The 23,615-nt window shown below is 39.0% G+C and overlaps 1 protein-coding gene across 1 annotated transcript; it reads right to left on the bottom strand.

The window, feature by feature from the left end:
* Positions 1–445: 445 nt before the first annotated feature.
* On the bottom strand, positions 446–17,879 carry DDX43 (DEAD-box helicase 43). Its single transcript, XM_046674551.1, has 17 exons — positions 17,648–17,879; positions 15,612–15,667; positions 14,806–14,932; positions 13,828–13,962; positions 12,355–12,436; positions 11,224–11,380; positions 10,870–10,988; positions 10,272–10,382; positions 9,740–9,881; positions 7,906–8,006; positions 6,365–6,452; positions 5,175–5,302; positions 4,861–4,970; positions 3,722–3,860; positions 3,106–3,193; positions 2,335–2,485; positions 446–747 (listed from the first exon to the last, which is right to left on the bottom strand). Exons 1-16 carry the CDS (start codon positions 17,844–17,846, stop codon positions 2,372–2,374), a joined length of 1,896 nt encoding a protein of 631 aa, XP_046530507.1. The 5' UTR covers positions 17,847–17,879; the 3' UTR covers positions 446–747; positions 2,335–2,371.
* Between the last annotated feature and the right edge of the window lie 5,736 nt (positions 17,880–23,615).

Consider the following 23,615-nt stretch of genomic DNA (forward strand, 5'->3'; position numbering starts at 1 on the left):
CATGAATGAATAATGTAAGATGAGATGATTATGGCCTGACTATACAAATATGAATACTTCTGTAAATACTAAATGGTAATACATACAAGTAACTATCATGTATGGAGCAAAAAACTACACAAAACTGTAAAGCGAAGTTAGGGAATGTGACTAATCAAAAAACCTTTCATGGAAGTGAAATTATTTTCCTATGATTTATTTTAGCATGCAACTATAGGCTAGAATGTAAGAAACAGCTATTGCATATTTTGGTCCCACGAAATCCTTTTACTGTTTCATTTCAAAGTAGGTAAAGTTTAATCACTGAAGAAAAATACCCCCAAATAAAATACTGTTTAACAAACACAAAATTAAAGGGCTATTCAGAAAGACAGAGATCAGCTTGTCTGTTTATCATAGAAAAAATTTTATTTTGTTAACAGTGTCTTTTTCACTGCCATGACAACATCTGAACAAACTTTAAACCCTTTAGAGACCTCAATACAGAAAAATTACAGGAGACAAAATATGTTTTTTAAATAAAAAGATAATGAAAAGTCAAAAAATTTTAATGCTACACTTCTTAATATCCATGGAAAAAAATTCAAGTTTAAATACTCTTGACTGTATTAAAGAAAGTATAAAATACTGAATTCTACATTTTTAAACACTATTATTTTAAGAATTAGTCAAGTTTCTTCATACTGACAGCTTGTTTCCAATACTTCCATATATCTTAAATAGTACATCTCTAAAAAATCTTGAATTCTGAAAAATAAGTAGAAAAAAATGTAAGTTGCTGTTCTCAAATCTTTTTTTTTCTTTTTGGTGAGGAAGATTGTCCCTGATCTAATATCTGTGCCAATCTTCCTCTATTTTATATGTGGGACTCTGCCACAGCATGGCTTGATGAGAGGTGCATAGGTCTGTGCCTCGGATCTGAACCTGCAAACCCCAGAACACCGAAGCAGAGTGCGCGAACCTAACCACATGCCACCATGCCAGCCCCTGCTGTTCCCAAGCCTTTTAAAAAATTTTTAATTGTGATAAACTACACATAACAAAATTTACCATCCTAACCATTTTTAAGTAGTATTAAGTAAATTCAGTAGTATTAAGTATATTCATTATTCTACAACCAATCTCCAGAACTGTTTCATTGTGCAAAACTGAAACTCCATGCCCATTAAATATCTCATTTCCCCCTCCCACCAGCTCCTGGCAACCACCATTCTACTTTGTCTCTATGAATTGACTACTCTAAGTTCCTCATGTAAGTGGAATCATACAATATGTCCTTTTGTGACTGGCTTATTTCACTGAGCATCATGTCCTCAAGGTTCATCCATGTAGCACGTGTTAGAACTTCCTTTTACATACTGCTTTGCGTATCCACTCACCATGCAACACCTTTTGGCTATTATGAATAAAGCTGCTATGAACATGAGTGTACCAATCTCTCTTAGGGACCCTGCTTCAATTCTTTTGGATATATGCCCAGAAGTGGAATTGCTGGATGATAGTTTTAATTTTTGGAGGAACTGCCATATTTTGCATACTGGACCCACCATTTTACATTCCTACCAACCGTGTACAAGGGTTCCAATTTCTCCACATCCTTGCCAACATTTATTTTCTATTTGATAATAGCCATTCTATAGTAGCCATCCCAATGAGTGTGAGGTAATCTCACTGTGGTTTTGATTTGCATTTCCCTAGTGATTAGTGAGGTTGAGCATCTTTTCATATCTATTTGTATTCATAGGTTCATTGGCCACTTGGAGAAATGTCTATTCAAGTCCTTGGCCCATTTTTTAATCTGGTTGGTTGTTTCTGTTTGGTTTTAGGAGTTCTCTATATTGTAGGTATTAATCCCTTATCAGATATATGATTTGCAAAAATATTTTCTCCATAGTTTATCCACATGGTCCCCTACTGAACTTAGTTTTGTCTTTTCTACTACAAATACTGCTCTAATAAATAAATCTTTACTTGTATATGCAGACACTTATAGATATTCCTAGAAGAGGAACTGCTGGATCAGAAGGTATATGTATTTATAACTGACACATTACCAAATTGCTCAGAAGAGGTTATACCACCTTATACCTCCACCAACTCTATTACCCTCTTCATGATCCTTCTGTACAACTTCAAGTTTATTTTCGCAACTCTGAATTAATACTTTTAACTCTAAATAAGATACATTAACTGGAAATTTAGGCAACAGATCAAGACTAATACCTAATAATTTCCTATGTCAATGACTTAGAGAGAATGCTGATTGCAACACACTAACAAAACCTCATTAAGGGAAAGAGGCATTTGAAAGTCCAGGTGCTATTCAAGTTTTACCTTCTGTAAGTCGGCTTGCACCACTTCAACACAGACATTAATAAAACTTCTTGGGTTTTCCTTGGGGTCTTCCCAACTTTTTTTCCATTTCTTTTTTCAGTTTATTTGCTTTGTATCTTTCAGCCATTGACACAAGGTCCTCTGGGATAATCTAAAACCGTTAAATGTATTATTAGGAATGAGATTTTTCTTTTAGTGTAACAGTTTTTCTACAGTATGCTAAAAATGCCTCTGAATCATTTCAGTCAGAGAATCTCCACAATTGATTACATGACATCTTTCAAACAGAATGAAATGTGTCTTCCTGCACATTAAACTCTGAGGCTATCTTCAAGCTATAAAACCAGACTGATCTTAAAAACCCCCATCATTATGCTACTCCCCTCCTTGCATAGCCCCTTCAGTTGCTTCCCAGTGACCTTAACATGCCTTATCTGGTGCCACGTACTGCATGTTCTTTGTCACCTCCAGGTCTGCGTATCTTCTCTTGCTGGAACACTTCGCCCATTCTACATCTCTCCCAACCTCCAAACCCACTGGCTTCTTCCTGAGCAAGGTTTTCACTGATGCTCATCCCTATTAGATTAGGTTCCCTAATTATACGATATGGTAGCTCCTTACCGTGCCATGCTACGGCCCTCACATGTTTAATTACTTATTTTATCTGTCTTTCTTGATAAACAGTAAGCCCCAGTACTTGGAATAAATGAAATTATTTTAAAATTAGAAAAGTGATATGAGGTAGAGTTCTAATAAGTTGTATATTCTCACCTGATTTGCTCTTTCCAGAATATTAATTAATTCATTGGCAACTCTCCAATCATTTCTAGTGAGAAGGGTAATTGACACTCCAGTTCTCCTTTAAGGGGGAGAAAAACTCATGTAATTTGAGTTATAATTTATATTCATGCTTCAGTTAGCAAAACAGAATAAAAACAGCAGTAGCAAACCCTCAACTCTTTCACAAGCCCTAATATGTGTTATATGTTACAGTTTAGCATCATTGAAACAGCCATTTGCAATCTAAATAATCAGCGGTGGTTGTCACAGGGGGCTTATGATGGTAGTACTCTCCGCGGGAAAAGAGGTCCTCTTACAGATGCCCGGTTGGACAAGATTACCATAGGGTTTAGCTCACTGTTGTAACACTAGAGATATAAAGCGAAGAGTGAAATCGGAACCAGTTACATGCAGCTAATCATAGAGGGGTCTGCTTGACCCTAGAACAGACCAATTGGACAGGGATAAAGTAAAAGCAAAGTAGATTCTGGGGCAGAGCAATTGACAGGCAAGAGAACAAAACAGTTTTCTAAGTGAGAGCAGTCTCTGAGGGGAATAATGAGGAGCCAGGGTTGACTTCTTCCATGAGTGGACTATGCAGACTTACCCTGCCCTTCCAGTGCGCCCTACCCTGTGCACATATTCTTCAATGTTCCGGGGAAAATCATAATTATAGACATGTGTGACATCATGCACGTCGAGCCCTCGAGATGCTAAGTCAGTAGCAATCAGTATTCTCACTTTACCTAAAGAGTAAAGCCAAAAAGAATATAGACACACTCTGGCATAAACCAACCCAAGGCATATCTGAAAAGTATATTTTCCCCTAATATCTAATCAGGTGAACTATTACTGCTTCTAATATTAAAACACTTATGATGGGGCTGGCCCTGTGGCTGAGTGGTTGGGTTCACATGCTCTGCTGCAGCGGCCCAGGGTTTCGCCGGTTTGGATCTTGGGTGTGGACCTAGCACCGCTCATCAGGCCATGCTGAGGTGGCATCCCACATGCCACAACCAGAAGGACCTACAACTAAGATATACAACTATGTAGTGGGGGGCTTTGGGGAGAAGAAGGAAAACAAACAAAACACACAAACTATAATGAAAATGGGAAAGGGATAGTTATAATCTTTCTTTTTTACTTTTTTTAAAGATTGGCACCTGAGCTAACATCTGTTCCCAGGTTGTTTTTTTAATTATTCTCCCCAAAGCCCCCCAGTACATAGTTGTATATTCGAATTGTGGGTCCTTCTAGTTGTGTCACGTGGGATGCCACCTCAACATGGCCTGATGAGCAGTGCCACATCTGTGCCCAGGATCCGAACCGGTGAAACCCTGGGCCCCCGAAGCGGATCCCGCGAACTTAACCACTCGGCCACGGCCCGGCCCCTAGTCTTTCTTTTTAACTGCTGGCAAGTTACAACACAATAGAAACCATGGTTCAGCAAATGGCCCCTGAATCATCTGAACCATGTCACAAAGATGTATGCCTTTCAGGTCACTTAATAGAAATCTCCCCCACTGCAAATTACCTTGATATCCAGGTTTAAAAATTAGCTTTTTGAGTTTGGATAGTTCTGAGAGTCTGATTAATAATATTTAGAGCTCTAACAGGTATAGTTTTGGAATCTGCAAGTGGAGGACAGATCTTAGAAATGGGTTCCCTGAAAAGGTGCTGTCACTCAGCCAAGCCCAGGCATTGTATGCTTTTAAACAACAACAAATACTAATTGCATAAAAGTACCTGTTTTAAAGTTTTCTAATGCTCTCTCTCGATCGCTCTGCTCTCTGTTGCCGTGCAGAGACTCCACTGATATATGTTGGAGAATGAGGTCACTTGATAAGTGATCAGCACTTAGGCAAAAGATAAAGTCAGTAATCTTAAGTGCTTATTCTAACACACCATTAGTTCACTAGTTTTACCTCTATGAGCGAAACTCCGAAATAAGGTACTGTAAGACATACACACCCCCATTTGAAATTAGTATACAAACAGAAATAATGCTAAACAAACCAGTTTGACTGATGCTTAAAAATGTAAAAGAGAAAAATACTTACACAGCTTTTCTGCTGACAAACACTATGACTTTGTCTTTGGGAGACATGCTCTCTAGGAAAGTCTGGATGTGAGATCGTTTCTCTTCTTCTGTGGTGACAATTATATTCTGCTTCACGGTACTCACAGCCTGAAGGGTTCAGAGACCACAGTACATCAGCATCGATGGGCAAACCTCACACACTGGCTCGAAATATATCTATTTCTATCACTGGTTACTGTTTTAATAAACTACTCACAGGAAAGAAGGCAAGTCCTTGCAAAATTACCTGTTTCTACTTAAAGATCAGTAGCTCAGCCTTTCACTTTTCTATCACTTACTCACCCAAGCTAAGTTGGGAACCCCTGCATGCTTGGGAGTGTGCTGAAAGCAAGTGGTTACCATTGGAGGAAGAGAAACACACATGGGGTGAGGCCAAGCTTACAAAAACTATCATCATGAAGTTTGGGTATAGCCCTTCCAATGAAGGAAAATGATCAGCTTAGGACACAGGAGTTTGCATTCAACGAGTATTTTGACAATTTAATGCAAAATAAAAGGTAACATTGTTACCATTTTTTGACCCAGAGATAAAACAGGCTTTAATAGCATTTAATGAAAGGAAAGAATCAAGCATTTATCCTGCCTTTTGTGAAATTTAATGAAATGAGCCTAGGCAATCACCCACTATTATTAATTGCTAGTGATTAAGTAAAAAGTCAATTTTCATTGATGATTAATTTGAAAGGCCAATTTCAATTACTAAGTGAAAAGCCAGAGAACTTTATAATGGAGGAGAGATAGAATGCAGATCTTTGATTATGAATTGTTTCATTACTAACAACATCTGAACCCATCGATCAGTCTTACCTTCACAAAAAGAGCACATCAGACTTACATCTATGCACATCGGTAGACCTTGTTTAGAACCTGATTCTAACAGAGTTAATAAAAATGGGATGTCAGGAAATTAGGAACACTGACTGGATATTTGATGGTATTAACAGATTATTAAAATTTTAGATGAGTGATAATAGTACCGTAGTTAAAGATTAGTCTTTTAGACATAAAGAATTTATGGATAAAATCATAGCCATCTAGGATTTGCTCTAAAATTAGGGAGCAGACAGAGTAGACATGCCAAAACACAAAGTAATTAAAACTTCCATAATAAGAAATATTTTTAACAATAGTAATAAAAAACAAGCTTACAACTAGGTCCAGAGTACCAACATATACAATCATTGGCTCTTTCAAATAAGATTGTGCGAGTCGACGGACAGAATATGGCCACGTTGCACTGGAAATAAAACATGATACACAAATATTAAAATTATAAATCAGGGGCCAGCCTGGTGGCGTGATGGTTCAGTTTGCATACTCCACTTTGGTGGCCTGGGGTTTCGCAGGTTCAGATCCTGGTCACAGACCTACACACCGCTCATCAAGCCATGCTGTGGTGGTGTCCGATATGCAAAATAGAGGAAGACTGCCACAGATGTTAGCTCAGGAACAATCTTCCTCAGCAAAAAGAGCAAGACTGGCAACAGATGTTACAGGGCCAATCTTCCTCACCAAATAAAATACAATACAATAAGATTTATTATAAATCAAATATTACTAAGTTTCCTTAAGAATGCTATGAACCAGGGGCTGGCCCCGTGGCCGAGCGGTTAAGTTCGTGTGCTCTGCTGCAGGCAGCCCAGTGTTTCGTTGGTTTGAATCCTGGGCGCGGACATGGCACTGCTCATCAAACCACGCTGAGGCAGCGTCCCACATGCCACAACTAGAAGGACCCACAACCAAGAATATACAACTATGTACTGGGGGGCTTTGGGGAGAAAAAGGAAAAAAATAAAATCTTTAAAAAAAAGAATGCTATGAACCAAATTACCTATGAAAGACAAATTTAGTATTTTTCAATACGGCAGATTTTACAGAAAACTAATGTTTCACAAAGAATTGTTCAACTATAGTGAAGCTACTAGATGAAACCTTTAAATAAGTTTAATAAATAGGTTTCTAAATCAAAGGTGAGAGAGACCTATATTTTAAATTCTAATCTATGGAAAGGTAAAATGAATTTAAGTGTTAGACTAGTTTTCTCTTGGCCTTTATAAAAGACAAAAAAACTCTAGAATTTTTCATACATTATGAGCAGGCAAAACCAAGTGCTTATGTCAAATAAAAACATTTTAAGTGTACTGATGAAAGGCTCTGTAAAGTGAAATGTTTCTTCAACCATATGTATTATGAAAATAACCGCCTTTTGTACTTTCACAGTAATTATACAATGATGGGAAAAGTAGTAGGAAAATGAAGTGAGGAAATTTAGTATATTTCCTCAGTTATACACTACTCTTTTTAATGCTTATGACACAGAAGATACAAGCCCAGGTCTATAGGTCACTCTGCCTTTAAACAACAGTCACTGTTTCCTCACTTTTATCTTGGGCAAAAAAGTCTTCAGTAACCAAATGTTTACCTCTAAGGCCAGGTGATCACTTAGGACCCTACTATGCAGCAGGAATCCCCTGTGCATGTTTGATAGAAATCTCTACTGTAACCTAGGTAACCCAACAGCCACGTGACACTGTTACACTGAGTTGCTGAACTAAGTGATGACATGATCTTTCACCTAAGGATCTCAAAATGTTCTCAAGTAAAGCTCTAAAATCCTGTGGGGAAATCAACCAAAAAGAATGGATTCCAGTCCAATGGTTTTGCAGATGAGCAGTCATGCATCTACTTACCTTGTCATAACAGTCTGCCTGTCTGGGCGCACATCCAACAAAATCTTCATTATCTGGGGTTCAAATCCCATGTCCAGCATCTTGTCGGCTTCATCTAATACCTGCGTTAAAAATGGTTGTGGCTGACTGTGGAAAACAGTACAGAGATTCCTCAAAAAACTAAAAATAAAACTACCATACGACCCAGCTATCCCACTACTGGGTAGCTACCCAAACAACTTGAAATCAGTAAGTCAAAGTAACATACCCACCCTGATGTTCCTTGCACCACTATTCACAATAGCCAAGACATGGAAGCAACCCAAGTGCCCATCAATCGAAGATGTGGTATATATATAATGGAATACTACTCAGCCATAAAAAAAAGACAAGTTCATCCCATTTGCAATAACATGGAAGGACCTGGAGGGAATTATGCTAAGCCAAATAAGCCAGACTGAGAAAGACAAACACCAGATGATTACACTCATATGTGGAATATAAACAAACATACGGACAAAGAAAACAGTTCAGTGGTTACCAGAGGAAGGGGGTTGAGGGGTGGGTACTGGGGGGTGAAGGGGAGCACTTATGCGGTGACAGATAAGAAATAACGTACAACTAAAACTCACATAGATGTAAACTATTATGAACTCAATAAAAAAAATAAAAAATAGAAATACCATATGATCCAGTCATCCCACTATTGGGGATCTATCCAAAGAACTTGAAATCAGCAATTCAAAGAGACTCATGCACCCCTATGTTCATTGCAGCATTATTCACAGTAGCCAAGATGTGGAGGCAACCTAGATGCCCATCGACTGATGATTGGATAAAGAAGATGTGATATATATATATACACACAATGGAATACTACTCAGCCATAAAACAGGATAAAATCGTCCCATTCACAACAACATGAATGGACCTTGAGGGTATTATGTTCAGCAAGGTGAGCCAGATAGAGAAAGACAATCTTTCTGTGACTCGACGCATATGTGGAAGATAAACAAACACACGGCAAAAAAAGAACAGATTGGTGGCTACCAGGAGAAATGGGGAGTGGGGGTGGGCACAAAGGGTGAAGTGGTGCACCTATAACATGATTAACAAATAATGTACAAGTGAAATTTCACAAGGTTGTAAACCATCATAACCTCAATAAAAAATAAAACAGAAAAAAAAATGGTTGTGGCTGGATTAGATATGGAAGGCAGCTAATATGTATGCTCTCTTTTATGAATACCAAAAAGGTAATTTTTTCTCATTTTCCCTTTTATGTAAGCAATTAATTTATCTAAGAGAAAATAAGCTATCTGTAGTTGTAACACAGATTGACTTGATCTTTTTAAGTTGGCTAACTAATAGTTTCTAAATCTATTTAAAGATTTTTTTTCCTTTTTCTCCTCAAAGCCCCCCAGTACATAGTTGTATATTCTTAGTTGTGGGTCCCTCCAGTTGTGGCATGTGGGATGCCACCTCAGCGTGGCTCGATGAGTGGTGCCATGTCCGCGCCCAGGATTCGAACCTGAAACACTGGGCCGCCTGCAGTGGAGCGTGCGAACTTAACCACTTGGCCACAGGGCCTGCCCCCCTAAATCTATTTAATGAAAAAAATTTAAATGTCTAAAACATCCATGTGGACTTTCTATTTTTTTTTGTAATTATCTAAATTTTCCAAAAAGTATAAGAAACATTTAGAATTATCCTAAAAATCCTTATTTTAACATACTAGAGGGACTGGGAAATGTTCCTAGGATTTAAAACCATTATAAAATGGACAGCCATCTAAGACAGCTTTTTCAAGTTCAGCTCTTTCTGCTGGTATCCCACACCCCAGCTCTGTGATTACCAAGTAGGTTACACTTTTCAGGTTCACAAAGTTATTCATTTGCAGATCGTTCAATCTTCCTGGAGTTGCAATAATGATATCTACACCTTTTGTCAGGTCTTGTATTTGTCCATTTCTATCTCCACCACCATATATACAAACACTTAAAAAGAAAAGACAGAAGTTCATGTTCAGGCAAGGAATACCCCATCACAACTCAAAATCCCAACCAACCTAAGCATATTGGATATAAAATAACAAAATAAAAGGTATATAAATCAAAAAGAGTAGCAGATCCCTTTGATAGTGATTTGTCCCTTTCTGAGAACTACCTACACCCATCCAGTGACAGCAGTGTGTCCCAGAGAGCCATGTTTCTATCATCATTACTTGACCCCAGCACCCTGGCTACCACTGATTCGGATCAGGAGTAATAGCTGACCAATGCTGAGCCGTTTCAGATTCTCAAAATGTGTGAAAAATAATGGGGAGAATGTTTAAAGCTACAAATGTTTAAAATACTGATGCAAGAACAGCCAAAGAAATGACTGACCTTTTAAGACCTTTATAAGAATACTTAGAACATTCAGCTTCCACTTGAAGAGCTAATTCTCGAGTGGGTGTGAGGACTAACATGCCAGGTCCATTCCTTTTTTCTCTAGCTCTTTAGAGAGAAAACAGATTAACATTAAAGCATCTGTCTCAGATAAAAAGGGACATTGATTCAGTGCTTTCAAGATATTTAGTAATGACTGTCAAATCACATACATCCACCATAAAGAGTGGAGAAATAGAGAAAAACAGCCAAACAAAAAAAATCCAAGGGCCTACCTACCAGCCTTTTCATTTAACACGGCCAATGCTTTCCTGTGTCAAACATTCTCTCAGAGAATAGCATTTTGTACTGGACATGATAATTCAAACAATTTGTTTCCAATGTTTCACTATTAAGACTTTCGGTAGATACTACCTACTGCTTCCTAAAAATGTTTCATCAATTTCTACTTTCAGCAGCCCAGTACAAGCGTATTTCCCTGAGATGAGGCGTTACCTTTTGACCAATGCAATAGATAAAAGAAACTTTAACTGTATTCTTGGTATCTATATCTATTAAACTTCTATGAAGAGAATCCAGCTGTAGAAATTCTTACATTGGTTGAGAGTCCAGATGGATAAACCCAGGCATTAAGTAGGACAGTGTCTTCCCTGTTCCAGTTTGGGCTACTCCAATAAGATCTATTCCTTGTAGAACTATTGGCCACGCCTGTGACTGAAACAGAACAATAAACGTTAAAATAATTACTACATTTCCTTTTGCCAAGTGTCCCTCCTCTCCTAGTCTGAAATGTCTTTCAGCGAACATGTCTTGAGTGCTGGACACTGGTGGGAAGGAGCTGCGGGGCATGCTCACAGGAGCCAGTTGCTTCCTGGTGATTTAACTTCTAACAATCTGATACTGTTTGGGGGGGAAAACCAGTGAAATATGAGAATTAAAGAAAGCATACCTGAATTGGTGTTGGCTTTTGAAAACCTGCCTTTTGAATGTTTTCCATAACTTCAGGATAACACTGAAAGGCATCCTCAAATTTACATGTGGGATTGGGGATAGGGCGTTTCTCACCACCTTTCAGGTCATCACACATTATATTATAATTTTCCTTCCTTTAAGGAAAAATGGAACAAGCATTAGTGGCTTTCGTTGCTATACTCCCCAAGCAAGAAACGTTTTCCAGCATTAGTTCACGTCATACCTACAAATTCAACTGCAACTGATTAAAACAAGACTGTTAGTAAAGACAGAGTAAAATGTACTAACTAAGAAACAGAAGTGAGCCTATCTTTTTCTTTTCAGATAGTTGCAGAGAGAAGGAAAAAAAAAATCACATTGTATGTATGAAATGGGTCAATGAAAGTTTCATGGAAAGGTTAAGAACAAAGCCTGAAAATTATACGCGTCATTATTCAAAAAGCAGATCTGGCAAACACCTGAGGGAGGGCCTACAAGGTGCCACATATATTTCCTCAATTTATCTTCAACAAGCCTGTGAAGTGGGAATTCTTCTCATTTGACAGGTGATCATCATTAGTTACTTGTCCAAAGTCTGAGCCCCACTGAAACCCTAAAGTAACTGTTCTTTCCGCTATACTATACTACCTTAGTTTTATAACAGGCTTTCATCGAAAAAAAACGCTGCCATTAGGACCCTTCATGCCAGATAAGGACTGAAGAGTAAGAAATTATTCTAACATTCAGATATCAGATCAATTTCTTATGATTTTCAAGTTTTAAAAATAATTCTCTAAAACCACTGTCCAATACAGGAGGCACTAACCACGTGTCTTTTTAAATTTAAAATTTTAAGTTAAAAATTCAGTTTCTCAATTATACTAGCCACATTTTAAGTGTTCAATAGCTATTGACTATTGTGACTATTCTATTAGACACAAATATGGCCCATTTTCCATCTCTGCAGAAAGTTTTATTGGATGGCAATGCTCTAAAATATATATCATGTAGGATGTGACCAAGTTTTCATTTGAATATGGTCTTCAAATGCAATCATTTCAAATTTTAGCCTAATGAGTTAATCTAATAACCTAACTATACAAATACTTAAAGTAATAAAATGACCCACCTCCAATTGTCTACTTGCATTTGTGACATTGAACTTGTTGTTTCTGACTCCATGTAAAAGTTTTTCTTAATTAGAGGCAAATCTGGGACAAAGACGAAAATTCAAACTTTGACAAATGAGAATTTACATTTCACTGACACTTATTCAAAGTAACAGAAATCAAACTAAAATATGTATTAAGTTCACTTTGCATACACACAGCTTTAGACAGTCATTCTACATTTTGCCAGCCAGGCTTATGCCAGTGTCTAAGAAATTTCCCTTTCTGGGGGCCAGCTCTGTGGCCGAGTGGTTAAGTTCGCGCGCTCTGCTGCAGTGGCCCAGGGTTCGGATCCTGGGCGCGGACATGGCACCGCTCGTCAGGCCACGTTGAGGCGGCGTCCCACATCCCACAACTAGAAGGACCTGCAACTAAGATATACAACTGTGTAGGGGGGTGTTGGGGAGATAAAGCAGAAAAAAAAGAAATTTCCCTTTCTGGTTTGTCTTTCAATTACATTTTTCGCCCAAGAAAGAGATCTTTAATAATTAAGTATAAAATAAAATAAGCCAAGCTTTAGAAGACATACAATCATCACAGCTGATAAATCTCTCAAACATAGTAAATTGATTTTATCTTTTCTTTGAAGGTCCATCCCATTGCTTTTTAGGAATAAAATATTTATCCTTACTTTGTCCCCTAAAGCTATTTTGTTTTCTTTCTTAAATGCCTATCATACCTCCTCCAAACTTAAATCCTTTATCTGGCCTCCCATCCGAAATATCAACACACAGATTGTTGACCATTCTGGTCATGCTTTTGTCAGTCATCTACTTCAGATTTATGAATTGGAAACTGGAACTTCACATGCAGATGCGCTGACCACCACAGTGGAATTAATCATTGTTAATACAGCTTTTTATTTTTAAATAAATGATGTTGTATTACTACCTGATTCTGATAGCCAAAATTAGTGCCTGAATTTACTCTGAAATTTGGTGAATATAATGTGGAACGGTACACTCCATATATAATTCCAAGTGAGAATTTCATCTAAAATTAAATTTCAAAAACCCATCTCTTCTCAAGAACCGTATGCCCTCATTAAATGTTTTCCCTCTTACTTTGCCCTTGTCAGCTAAGACACTCCAAGACCAAGTTCTGCTCAATCACAGCAACAATGTTAACACCTGAGGGTTGGCCTGTTTATGCCTCTCATTTCCCCCTGGGACTGATTTTCTTTTTATTTTATTAAACTTTTGCAGTGAGTTACCTCGAATAAGACAAGGTGCAGACAAGTTTAATATTTATAGCATAAACCACAACGCAGACAACACAGAAACTATCATGCCCCAGGGGCTCACCGCAGCACTTCAAATTTTACTATCATTTTTCATGTAGATTTCATTACAAAAAGTAACACACTTTATAGAGGATAAAAACCTTAAGAGAAACACCAAGACCAAGTATAAATGTCAGGATGCAGCACTAACCTGCCCACTTTTTTTTTTCCCATTTCAAACCTTCTTCTCGAATTTGATCCCAGTCAATCAATGGCTGATCTTCCGTGACAACACTGACATTTGCCCTTACACCCCCTCCAGCAGAAGGGTGGAGTGCAACGATATCTGTTAAAAATATTCTCACCAAATTAGTTTCAAAACAAATCCTACCAGTACAAAATCCCCAGAACCATTTTACTATTTTGTTTTAATAACCAGACAGTAATGCTAAATATAAAATTTAGGGCTTTAGTACTATGGTACCATGACAATTCTGGTCATGCTTTTGTCAGTTATCTACTTCAGATTTACGAATTGGAAAAAAAATTTAATTTATTGGAAAAGAGAAGTTAAACAGTACGAGAGCCTAGTGTCTGCTAATAAATCACATGTATCACTTAATCTTTACAATACTCCTGTGAGGCGGACATTACCCCAGGTTAACAAATAAAGAAACAGTCTTAGAGGCTTCTTGGAGATTCCTTTCCAAGAAACAGTAAGAAGCAATGCTGCCTCTGAAGCCAAGACCCTTCTTTTTACTTGCTTGTTGCTTCTGGAAATGGTTCAATAATGGCTTTTCTCGAGTCTAAGCAGATCTGAGATTTTTAAAATACCAAATAATTAGGCAGTTTTCAAAGTAAGTCGTGTTTAGGGAAGAGACCATGGCGACAGGAGGCCAGGACTAATCCTTGCTCTATCATTAACAGTGAACTGTGTTAAAAGGCTGTTTTGTTTTTTTCACTCACCTGTGGCTAAAAGTAAAACTGCTAGGCCTAATCACAGAGATTAAGTGTTGTAGTGTAAGGAAAAAAGTATTCTGGGATTCCATCGCAAAAAACTTCTAGATTAGATCTAATGATGGCAATCTAAATCTTTGTAATCAGAAAAAGCATCAGCTATAATACGACTTATAACACTGCATGAAATTTTAAAAATTTTACAGGGCTTTAGTGAGCAAAAATTACTTACCAACTCTGGGTTCTGAATTATAATTTTCTTGTTTTTTAACAAGATTATCTATCACGGCTTTTGCTTTTGTCTGCATCATCTTGCTGCCAAAAATTTTGACTTCTGCTTCGGGATACCCTTTTATTATCTAGATACAAGGGGAAAAATAGAGGAGACTGGAGTCCCTTCACCATTTCTCCCTCCAACAGTCACTCAACTTCAAGTAGTATAAAACATAAGATAAATATGGTATTGCTGTCAATCAGTGTCGGATCTATTATGGAAGGCTTTTGTGCAGGAAAAGGTCATAAACACAGGATTTGTGTTTTGGAAAGATGCTCTGGCCACAGTGGAGAATGGTTGTAGGAGGATAAGCCTAGAAGGAGGATGATCAGTTAGGGGAGAATGCCCCAAATGATCTGATTCCCTTAGAGAAATACGGGACATAGAAAGGACTCTGTGATGGACTGGTTGTGGGATAAGAAGAGTGGGTAACCTGAGATTTCTGGCTCAGGAACCTGGGGAATGATGCTGCTGTTTACTGAGATTGGGAGCACAGGAGCAGCTCAAGGTTTGAGGGATAAAGGTCAGGAAGGGCATGACGAATATTCCCAAGATCTCATTCCTCAGTGGAGATTCTCTCTAAAGATTTTTACCTTCATGAGTCAAAAAACATAGACTAGAATGGAGCACAGCTCAGGTGAGTTCTTGGAAAGAATGGCAGTATGAAGAGCTTGGGCTACTTATCTAAGTTACCACAGTACATCAAAAACTAGAGTTAGGAATGAACTTTGCTCTTTAAGAATTTAGGAACACAGATCACTTACTTGTATTTTGGTGTTTGTTGTACTTTGGATGTCTCTTATTTTTGATCCACCATGACCTGTTTTTAAAAATAAAGAATTTTTTTTTTTAAAAAAAGCAAATTTAAATTAACAAAGGGGATTTACACATTTTCCTCTAAGAAACTCCTCTAGTTCTTCCCCAAATCATCCGAACAAAGGCTCCTAGGGTCCAGTAATCACTTTCGGTTTGGAGAAAGGGAAGCAAGAGGTCTCTATTCCAAATTTTGGTGGGTAGTGGGAGGCTCCTTTCCCAGAGACAGATACTAAGGATTCATCATCAGCTCAAGCAAAAGCCATCTGGATGCAAAGTGTTGGCAAGATAGCGGAGAAACTGGAGGCTTTGCACACTACAACTCAACAAAAAAAAATTGCAATTAAAAAATGGTTAAAGGTCTTGAATAGACATTTCTCCAAAGAAGACATACAAATATCCAACAGGTATATATGAAAAGATGCTGAAATCATCAGGGAAATGCAAATCAAAACCACAGTGAGATACCTCACACCTGTTCCAACAGCCATCATCAAAAAGACGACCTAAGTGTTGGTGAGGATGTGGAAAAAAGGGAACCGTTGTGCACTGTGGATGGGGATGCAAACTGATACAGCTACTATGGAAAACAGTATGGAGGTTCCTCGAAAAACTTAAAATAGAAATACCATATGATTCAGCAATCCCACTTCTGAGCATTTATGCAAATGAATTTAAATCAGGATCTAAAATGACATTTGCCCCTCAGGTTCATTTCAGCATTATTCACAAGCTAAGAGGTCGAAAAAAATCTAAATGTCAACAGATGACCGAATGATGAAAATGTGGCATATACATATAATGGAAGTCTTCAGCCTGAAAAAAGGAAATTCTGCCATTTGTGACAATGAACCTTGAGGACATTATGCTAAGTGAAATCAGCTCATTACAAAAATAAGTGCATGATTTTACTTCTACGAGGCATGTAATATAATCGAACTTATAGAAACGGTGGTTGCCAGAGACAGGGGGAAATGAGGAGCTGTTCAATGGGTGGGTTCAGTCATGTAAGGTGACAATGTTCTAGAGATCTACTACACAACACTGTTCTTATGGTTAACAATACCGTACTGGACACAAAATTGTTATGTCTGAATTTATGTCGTGTACCACAATTTTAAAAAACTGGATCCAGAACCAACATCAAGTGGTGCTCCCTAGCACGGTGCTTGCACTTCACAAGTGCTCAATAAGTGTTGAGAGCTTAGGTGATTTTTATTGCAAACCTGACGCCTTTAGTTTGTGCAGTGTCACTCTTCAGATCCTTGAGCCCGAGCCTCCCTGAAGGGTCAAGGAATCTCTGGCTGGCCTGCAATCAGTCTTACAGCCCTCTATTTAAGAGAAGCCTACAAAATCTGTTCATTTCTTCAAAACAGGTTAAAAAAGAGGTAAAGCAAAATATTAGCTCCCATACCTAATGGGCAAAATGTTGGAATTCCCCCTTAGACTTAACGGCAAGAAACGGAGCAAATCTAAATTCCAATAATTTCTAAATGCTTTTCAAAGATAAATTTACAAGACTCAAGATATACTCAGAAAAAAGATCCTGTTTTTCAGCATATAACTCATAATCAAGTTAAAGAAACTACATGCAGGACACAGCTATTGCTCCGAGCAGCACTACCGTACCATCCTAAGCTTCTCATCTTCGGTTAAGGGCTCTAATGGTGCTCAAACGGACTGATTTCAGCACCGCTTTGTCGTCCGTTTTGGGGCAAGCTGTCAAAGGCCTGATCTTTCAACTCAAATAATTCTTAAGTTTTCTAAAAGTTTGCTCTCTTCAAACATCGTCGCTTTAAAATATCAAAAGGTGCATTGAAAGACATCATTCTAGCACCAGAAGGCACTAGAAAGGTCGAGGGACCTGAGTCTCCTCAGGCGGCAGCTGCCTGCGGGAGAGGCGGGCGGGGCGGGGCCGCCCTTCTGCGGGGGTCGCCGCGGCCCCGCCGCCCCCCCGCCCGCCCCCCGCCCGCCCCGTCGCTCTCACCGATCACCGCGCCGACCCAGTCGCTCTTCAGCCCAAAGCAGAGCGGCGGTTCCCAGAGACCGGCGGCCGCAGACTGCCGGCGGCCGGGGGTCTCCCTCCAGCCGCCACCTCTGCCGCTCGGCTCCTCTGCCGGCCTCGAGGTTCGCCGGGAAGCAACGACCCATGGGGAAGCGTTGGCGCTCGCATCTTGCCGGGACATGGTCTGGCGAAGAAGGTCCGGCGCGTCCGACGTCGCCGCGGCCGCCTGCACCCCCGCCCGCGCCGTCGCACGGCTAGCCTTCGCGGCGGCCACGCCCCGCTGCTCAAGGGGCCCGCGCGAGGCTCGCCCCGCCCCGCCCCGCACAGCCGCACAGCCATTGGTGGGCGAGACGCTGTGGGCGGGACCCTCGCGTTTTGACCAATCCGCTCTCTAAATCATGCGTGCGCATCCTGAACGACTTGGGCGCCGCCCGCGCGTTCCTGACCGGGCGTGGGGCTCGGCCGAGCTCCTGCGCTTTGCCTTGCTCGACTCCCTCCCCCGGTACCCCGTTCTCAGTGGCTCGGAAACGTTATTAACCGTGGCTTGTAAACATCACTCAGTTTTACACCGGGACCCAAAACATACATAAAAAATTTGAAACAAAAAGTTGACAAAACAGTGTTTACCATTGCTACGTGAACAGCGTTTTGATATATTTAAGGCTAAATTAGTTTTTAAAAAGTTGGTTGTAATCCATAAAATTTAATCACCCACAGTTTAAAAATCTCTGGCCTAAGAGATGCTGCTTCAGAGCTTCACACAAACACTCAACCTGAATGTTTACTGTAGTTTTAGAGCTAATGAAATAAATTGAATAAATGCCTAAAGCACTCCCATCATTGTAGCCTGACTCTGTGGCTGGACGTATTCCAGGCATGCGAGGCAGCTGGAGCGCCCCTTCTTTGATTAGGATCTTTAAATTGCCTGAACAAATCTCAGTTCAATCATCCATCAAACGTAATAGACATCTGTTGTAACGCTAGGTGCTGTAGTCTGTGCCCAGGATTGGAAAAAAAAAAAAGTAGTAGACTTAGTCCATCCAAGATTGTATGGGTTAACTCTTGAACTCAACTCTATGGAGTTAATTATAACTCAGTGTAATAATCTCTGGACAAAAAGGATAGGATGACTGTGCTATAGGAGGACCCAAGGAAATTCAAAAACATAAATGTGTTATGCATTTAATCTCCAGGCTCTAATCCTTAATCTGAAAAGGATAATATCAATAATCTTTAGAGAGGAATTTTGTTTGATTAGGTTTGCTAATATCTTGTTGAGGATTTTTGCATCCACGTTCATGAGAAATAGTTCTATAGTTTTGTTGCACTGTCTTTGTTTTCGGTATTAGGGCAATGCTGGCCTCATAGAATGAGTTATGATGTTTTCTGTCTGCTTCCATCTTCTGGAACACATTGTAGAAAATTGGCATAATTTCTCCCTTAAATGTTTGTTAGAATTCACCAGTGAACACATCTGGGGCTGGTGCTTTCTGTTTTCCAAAGTTATTAATTATTGATTCAATTTCTTTAATAGATATACAGGTAGGCCTATTCAGTTTGTCTATTTATTCTTGTGTGAGTTTTGGCAGGTTGTCTTTCAAGGAACTGGTCCATTTCATTTAAATTATCAGACTTGAGGGCATAGACTTGATCACAGAATTCCTTTAGTATCTTTTTAAACTCCATAGTGATGTCCCCTCTTTCATTTCTGATATTAATAATTTATGTCTTCTCTCTTTTCTTCTTAGTTAGCCTGGGTAGAGGTTTATTAATTTTATTGAATTTTTTCAAAGAACCAGCTTTTGGTTTTATTGATTTTCTCTATTGATTTCCTATGTCCAATTGCATTGATTATTTTTTCCTTCTGCTTACGTTAGATTTAATTTGCTCTTCTTTTTCTGGTTTCCTAAGGTGGAAACTTAGATTGATTTTAGGTCTTCTTTTCTAATATATGACTTTAATGCAATATATTTCCCTCTAAGCACTGTTTTCACTGCATCTCACAAATTTTAAGTTGTTTTCATTTTCATTTAGTTAAAACTATCATTTAATTTCTCTTGAGATTTCTTCTTTGACCCATTTAGAAGTGTTTTTGTTTAGTCTCCAAGTTTTTTGGGATTATCTAGCTGTCTTTCTGGTGATTGCTAGTTCAATTCTATTGTGTTCTGAGAACATACGTTGTATGATTTCTATTCTTTTAAATTTGTTAAGGTGTGTTTTATGGCCCAGAAGGGGGTCTGTCTTGGTGAATGTTTCATATGAGCTTGAGAAAAATGTGTATTCTGCTTTATTGGATGAAGTAGACCGTAGAAATCAATTATATCCAGTTGATTGATGGTGCTGTTGAGTTCAACTATGTCCTTACTTATCTTCTGCCTCCTAGATCAGTCCATTTCTTTCTTTCTTTCTTTTTTTAAAGATTGGCACCTGAGCATACATCTGTTGCCAATCTTCTTTTTTTTCCCTTTCTCTTCTCCTCAAAGCCCCCCAGCACATAGTTGTAGATCCTAGTTGTGAGTGCCTCTGGTTGTGCTATGTGGGACCCCACCTCAGCATGGCCTGATGAGTGGTGCCATGTCCGCACTCAGGATCTGAACCCGTGAAACCCTGGGCCACCAAAGCGGAGCACGCAAACTTAACCACTCGGCCATGGGCCGGCCCCCTAGATTAGTCCATTTCTGATAGAAGGGTGTTGAAGTCTCCAACTATAATGACTGTAGTGGATTCATCTCCTTGTAGTTCCATCAGTTTAGCCTCATATATTTTGATGCTCTATTCTTAGACACATACATGTTAGGGATTGTCATGGCTTCTTGGAGAATTGAGCCCTTTATCTCATTTATATATTCCTCTTTTTCCCTGTTTAATTTCCTTGCTTTGAAGTCAGCTCTGTTTAAATTAATATAGCTACTCCAGCTTTCTTTTAATTAGTTTTGTCATAGTATCTCTTTCTCCATCCCTTTACTTTTATTTATTTATTTTTTTGTTTTTTTTGGTCTTTTTGTGTGTGTGTGTGAGAAAGATAGGCCCTGAGCTAACATCTGTTGCCAATCTTCCTCTTTTTGCTTGAGGAAGATTGTCCCTGAGGTAACACCTGGGCCAGTCTTCCTCTATTTTGTATGTGGGACACCACCACAGCGTGGCTTGATGAGCAGGGTGTAGGACTGTGCCCGGGATCCAAACCCGTGAGCCCCAGGCGCCCAAGCAGAGTATGAGAACTTAACCACTGGACCACCGGGCAGGCCCAATCCCTTTACTTTTATCATATATATCTTTATATTTAAAATAGTCTTCTTGTAGACAACATATTGTTAGGTGTGTTTTTTTTTTTTGAGCCAGAACAGTAACGTCATTATTAAAATACATGTATTCCAAGACCAAAAACCAGCATAAAAGCTTAATGAAGAATCCCAGATGTGATTTGTTATGCACACATAGAGTTTCTGTAAATAGATTTGTATTGATTTCAGATTTTATGCAACTGATAATTGTTGAGTCTGTTGTCTTGAACTCTTGGTTCACAATCTAGAAACTCTGACCCACCCTGGATCCCTTTAGACTATGGAGCTTAAAAATCGAAGGGATTATACTGGTATATAATATTATACCGATATGAAGGGTAAAAAGTTTTATTTAAAGATCGTCTGATAGCTCCTACTACAGTGCAATCTCAGTTTAACATTGTTTTGAGATCTCACCAAGGAAGGCTCCCTCAAGGAAGGGCTTTCTGGTATTTCAGTAATTCCTTCAAAGGGATGTTGAATCCTACATATTTGATTTCTCTCTAAAGTGACTAGTTTATGCCAAGATTCAAGATATCTATAAAATTAATACCCTTGAGTTCATAGTATCTTTCTGTCCCAGTGTATGATACAATCTTGTATTCTTTTTTCTTTTTATTGAGTTCATAATAGTTTACATCTATGTGAGATTTCAGTTGTGCATCATTTCTTATCTGTCATCACATAAGTGCTAGCCTTCACCCCCTCTACCCATCCCCAAGCCCCTTCCCCGGGTAACCACTGAACTGTTTTCTTTGTCCGTGTGTTTGTTTATATTCCACATACGAGTGTAATCATCTGGTGTTTGTCTTTCTCAGTCTGGCTTATTTCGCTTGGCATAATTCCCTCCAGGTCCTTCCATGTTACTGCAAATGGGATGAATTTGTCTTTTTTATGGCTGAGTAGTATTCCATTGTATATATATATATACCACATCTTGTTTACCCAATCATTAGTCATGGGCACAGGTGTTGTTTTTAAATCCACTCTGATAATCTCTGCTTTTAATTGGTATACTTTGACCATGAACATTAAAGTGATTACTGATATAGTCGGATTAATAGCTGCCATATTTGTCACTGTTTTCTGTTTGTTTTCCTTGTTCTTTGTTCCTGTTTTTGTTTTCCATTCTTTTCAGCTTTTTGTGGTTTTAATTGTGCATTTTAAAAATTCCATTTCCCCTCCTATCTTAGCATATCAATTATTTTACTCATTTTAAAATTGAGTTATTTTAATATTGAGTTTTAATAGTTCTTTGTATATTTTGTATACAAATCCTTTGTCAGAAATGTTTTTTGCAAATATTTTCTCCAAGCCTGTGGCTTGCCTTTTTATTCTATAAACAGTGTTTTTCACAGAGCAGAAGTTTTTAATTTTGTTTAAGTATTGTTCTTTCTGAAGGATTTCCTTCACTTTATCCCACCACATAAAGCTGAATTTTACCAAACATTTAAGGAAGAAATTACAGCAATTCTCTAAACTCTCTTCCAGAAACTGGAAGCACAGGGAATACTTCCTAACTCATTCTATGAGGCCAAAATTACCCTTACACCAAGAGTGCACCCTAAGATAAATTATGGGCTTTGAGTGGCAAGGGTGTGTTGAGGTCGGTTCATCGTGTAACAAATGTGATGCTGTGGAGGCCTTGTGTTGGGGGGAATGGATGAGAAGTATATGGGAAATCTCTATACTTTCTGCTCAATTATGCTGTATACTTAAAACTGCTCTGTAAAAATAAAGTCTATTTTTTAATTTTTAATTTAATTTTTTTTGAGGCAGATTAGCCCTGAACTAACATCCGCCGCCAATCCTCCTCTTTTTGCTGAGGAAGACTGGCCCTGAGCTAACACTGGTGACCATCTTCCTCCAATTTATGTGGGACGTCTGTCACAGCATGGCTTCACGAGTGGTGCCATGTCCGCACCCGGGATCCAGGGGGCAAACCTGAACCCAACTGCTGCACCACCAGGCCGGCCCCTAAAGTCTATTTTTTAAAAAGAGGAGATTCGTGTCACTCAAGCTTTTCGTTTTTGGTGTTTTTCATTGGATCAGCTAATCCCTTGACCTTGGGCAGTTGATTAGCAAATGACAACATTCTGATACTTTGTGCTCTCACTTGGTGAGAGGCGGTGAAGAGAGGTGGATCTAAAACGGTAAGCCCAGGTAATAAGAATCTTTTACTTTTCTGTATTTTAAATTATTCATAAAATAGAGCAAAATTAACCTCCTTCACCCCGGTCTGTCACACTAAGCCCTTTGTGATAAAAAAAAACTGGTGAAACTTTTTATTCAAGGTTCCAGCTAGGACTTATAAAGGCATCACTAAGCAAGCAGAAAATCCGTAAGGCTGCAGGGCTTTCAGGTCCCATCCTCCACCTACCTTCCCCTCCAGACAGTGAAAAGGATGAAAGGGCAATTGTGACCTGAAGGTCCACCAAGGCTGCCCCTGCAGCAGATGGAAAGGCTTCCCGAGTTCACACCTTCGCATGTAACACTCCACATGGTGTCTCTGACTTCTTGTATAACTCTCCCCCTGGCGTCTCTGACTTCGTGCGTCACACTACCCCTGTCATTTCTGACTTACTGGGTAACATTCCCCCGTTTTCTCTGACTTCGCTCGTAACGCCCCCTGGCATCTCTGACTTTGTGTGTCACACTCCAACTGGCCT

The sequence above is a fragment of the Equus quagga genome, chromosome 11 (genome assembly GCF_021613505.1).
Source record: "Equus quagga isolate Etosha38 chromosome 11, UCLA_HA_Equagga_1.0, whole genome shotgun sequence".
In the NCBI taxonomy this organism is placed as follows: Eukaryota; Metazoa; Chordata; class Mammalia; order Perissodactyla; family Equidae; genus Equus; species Equus quagga.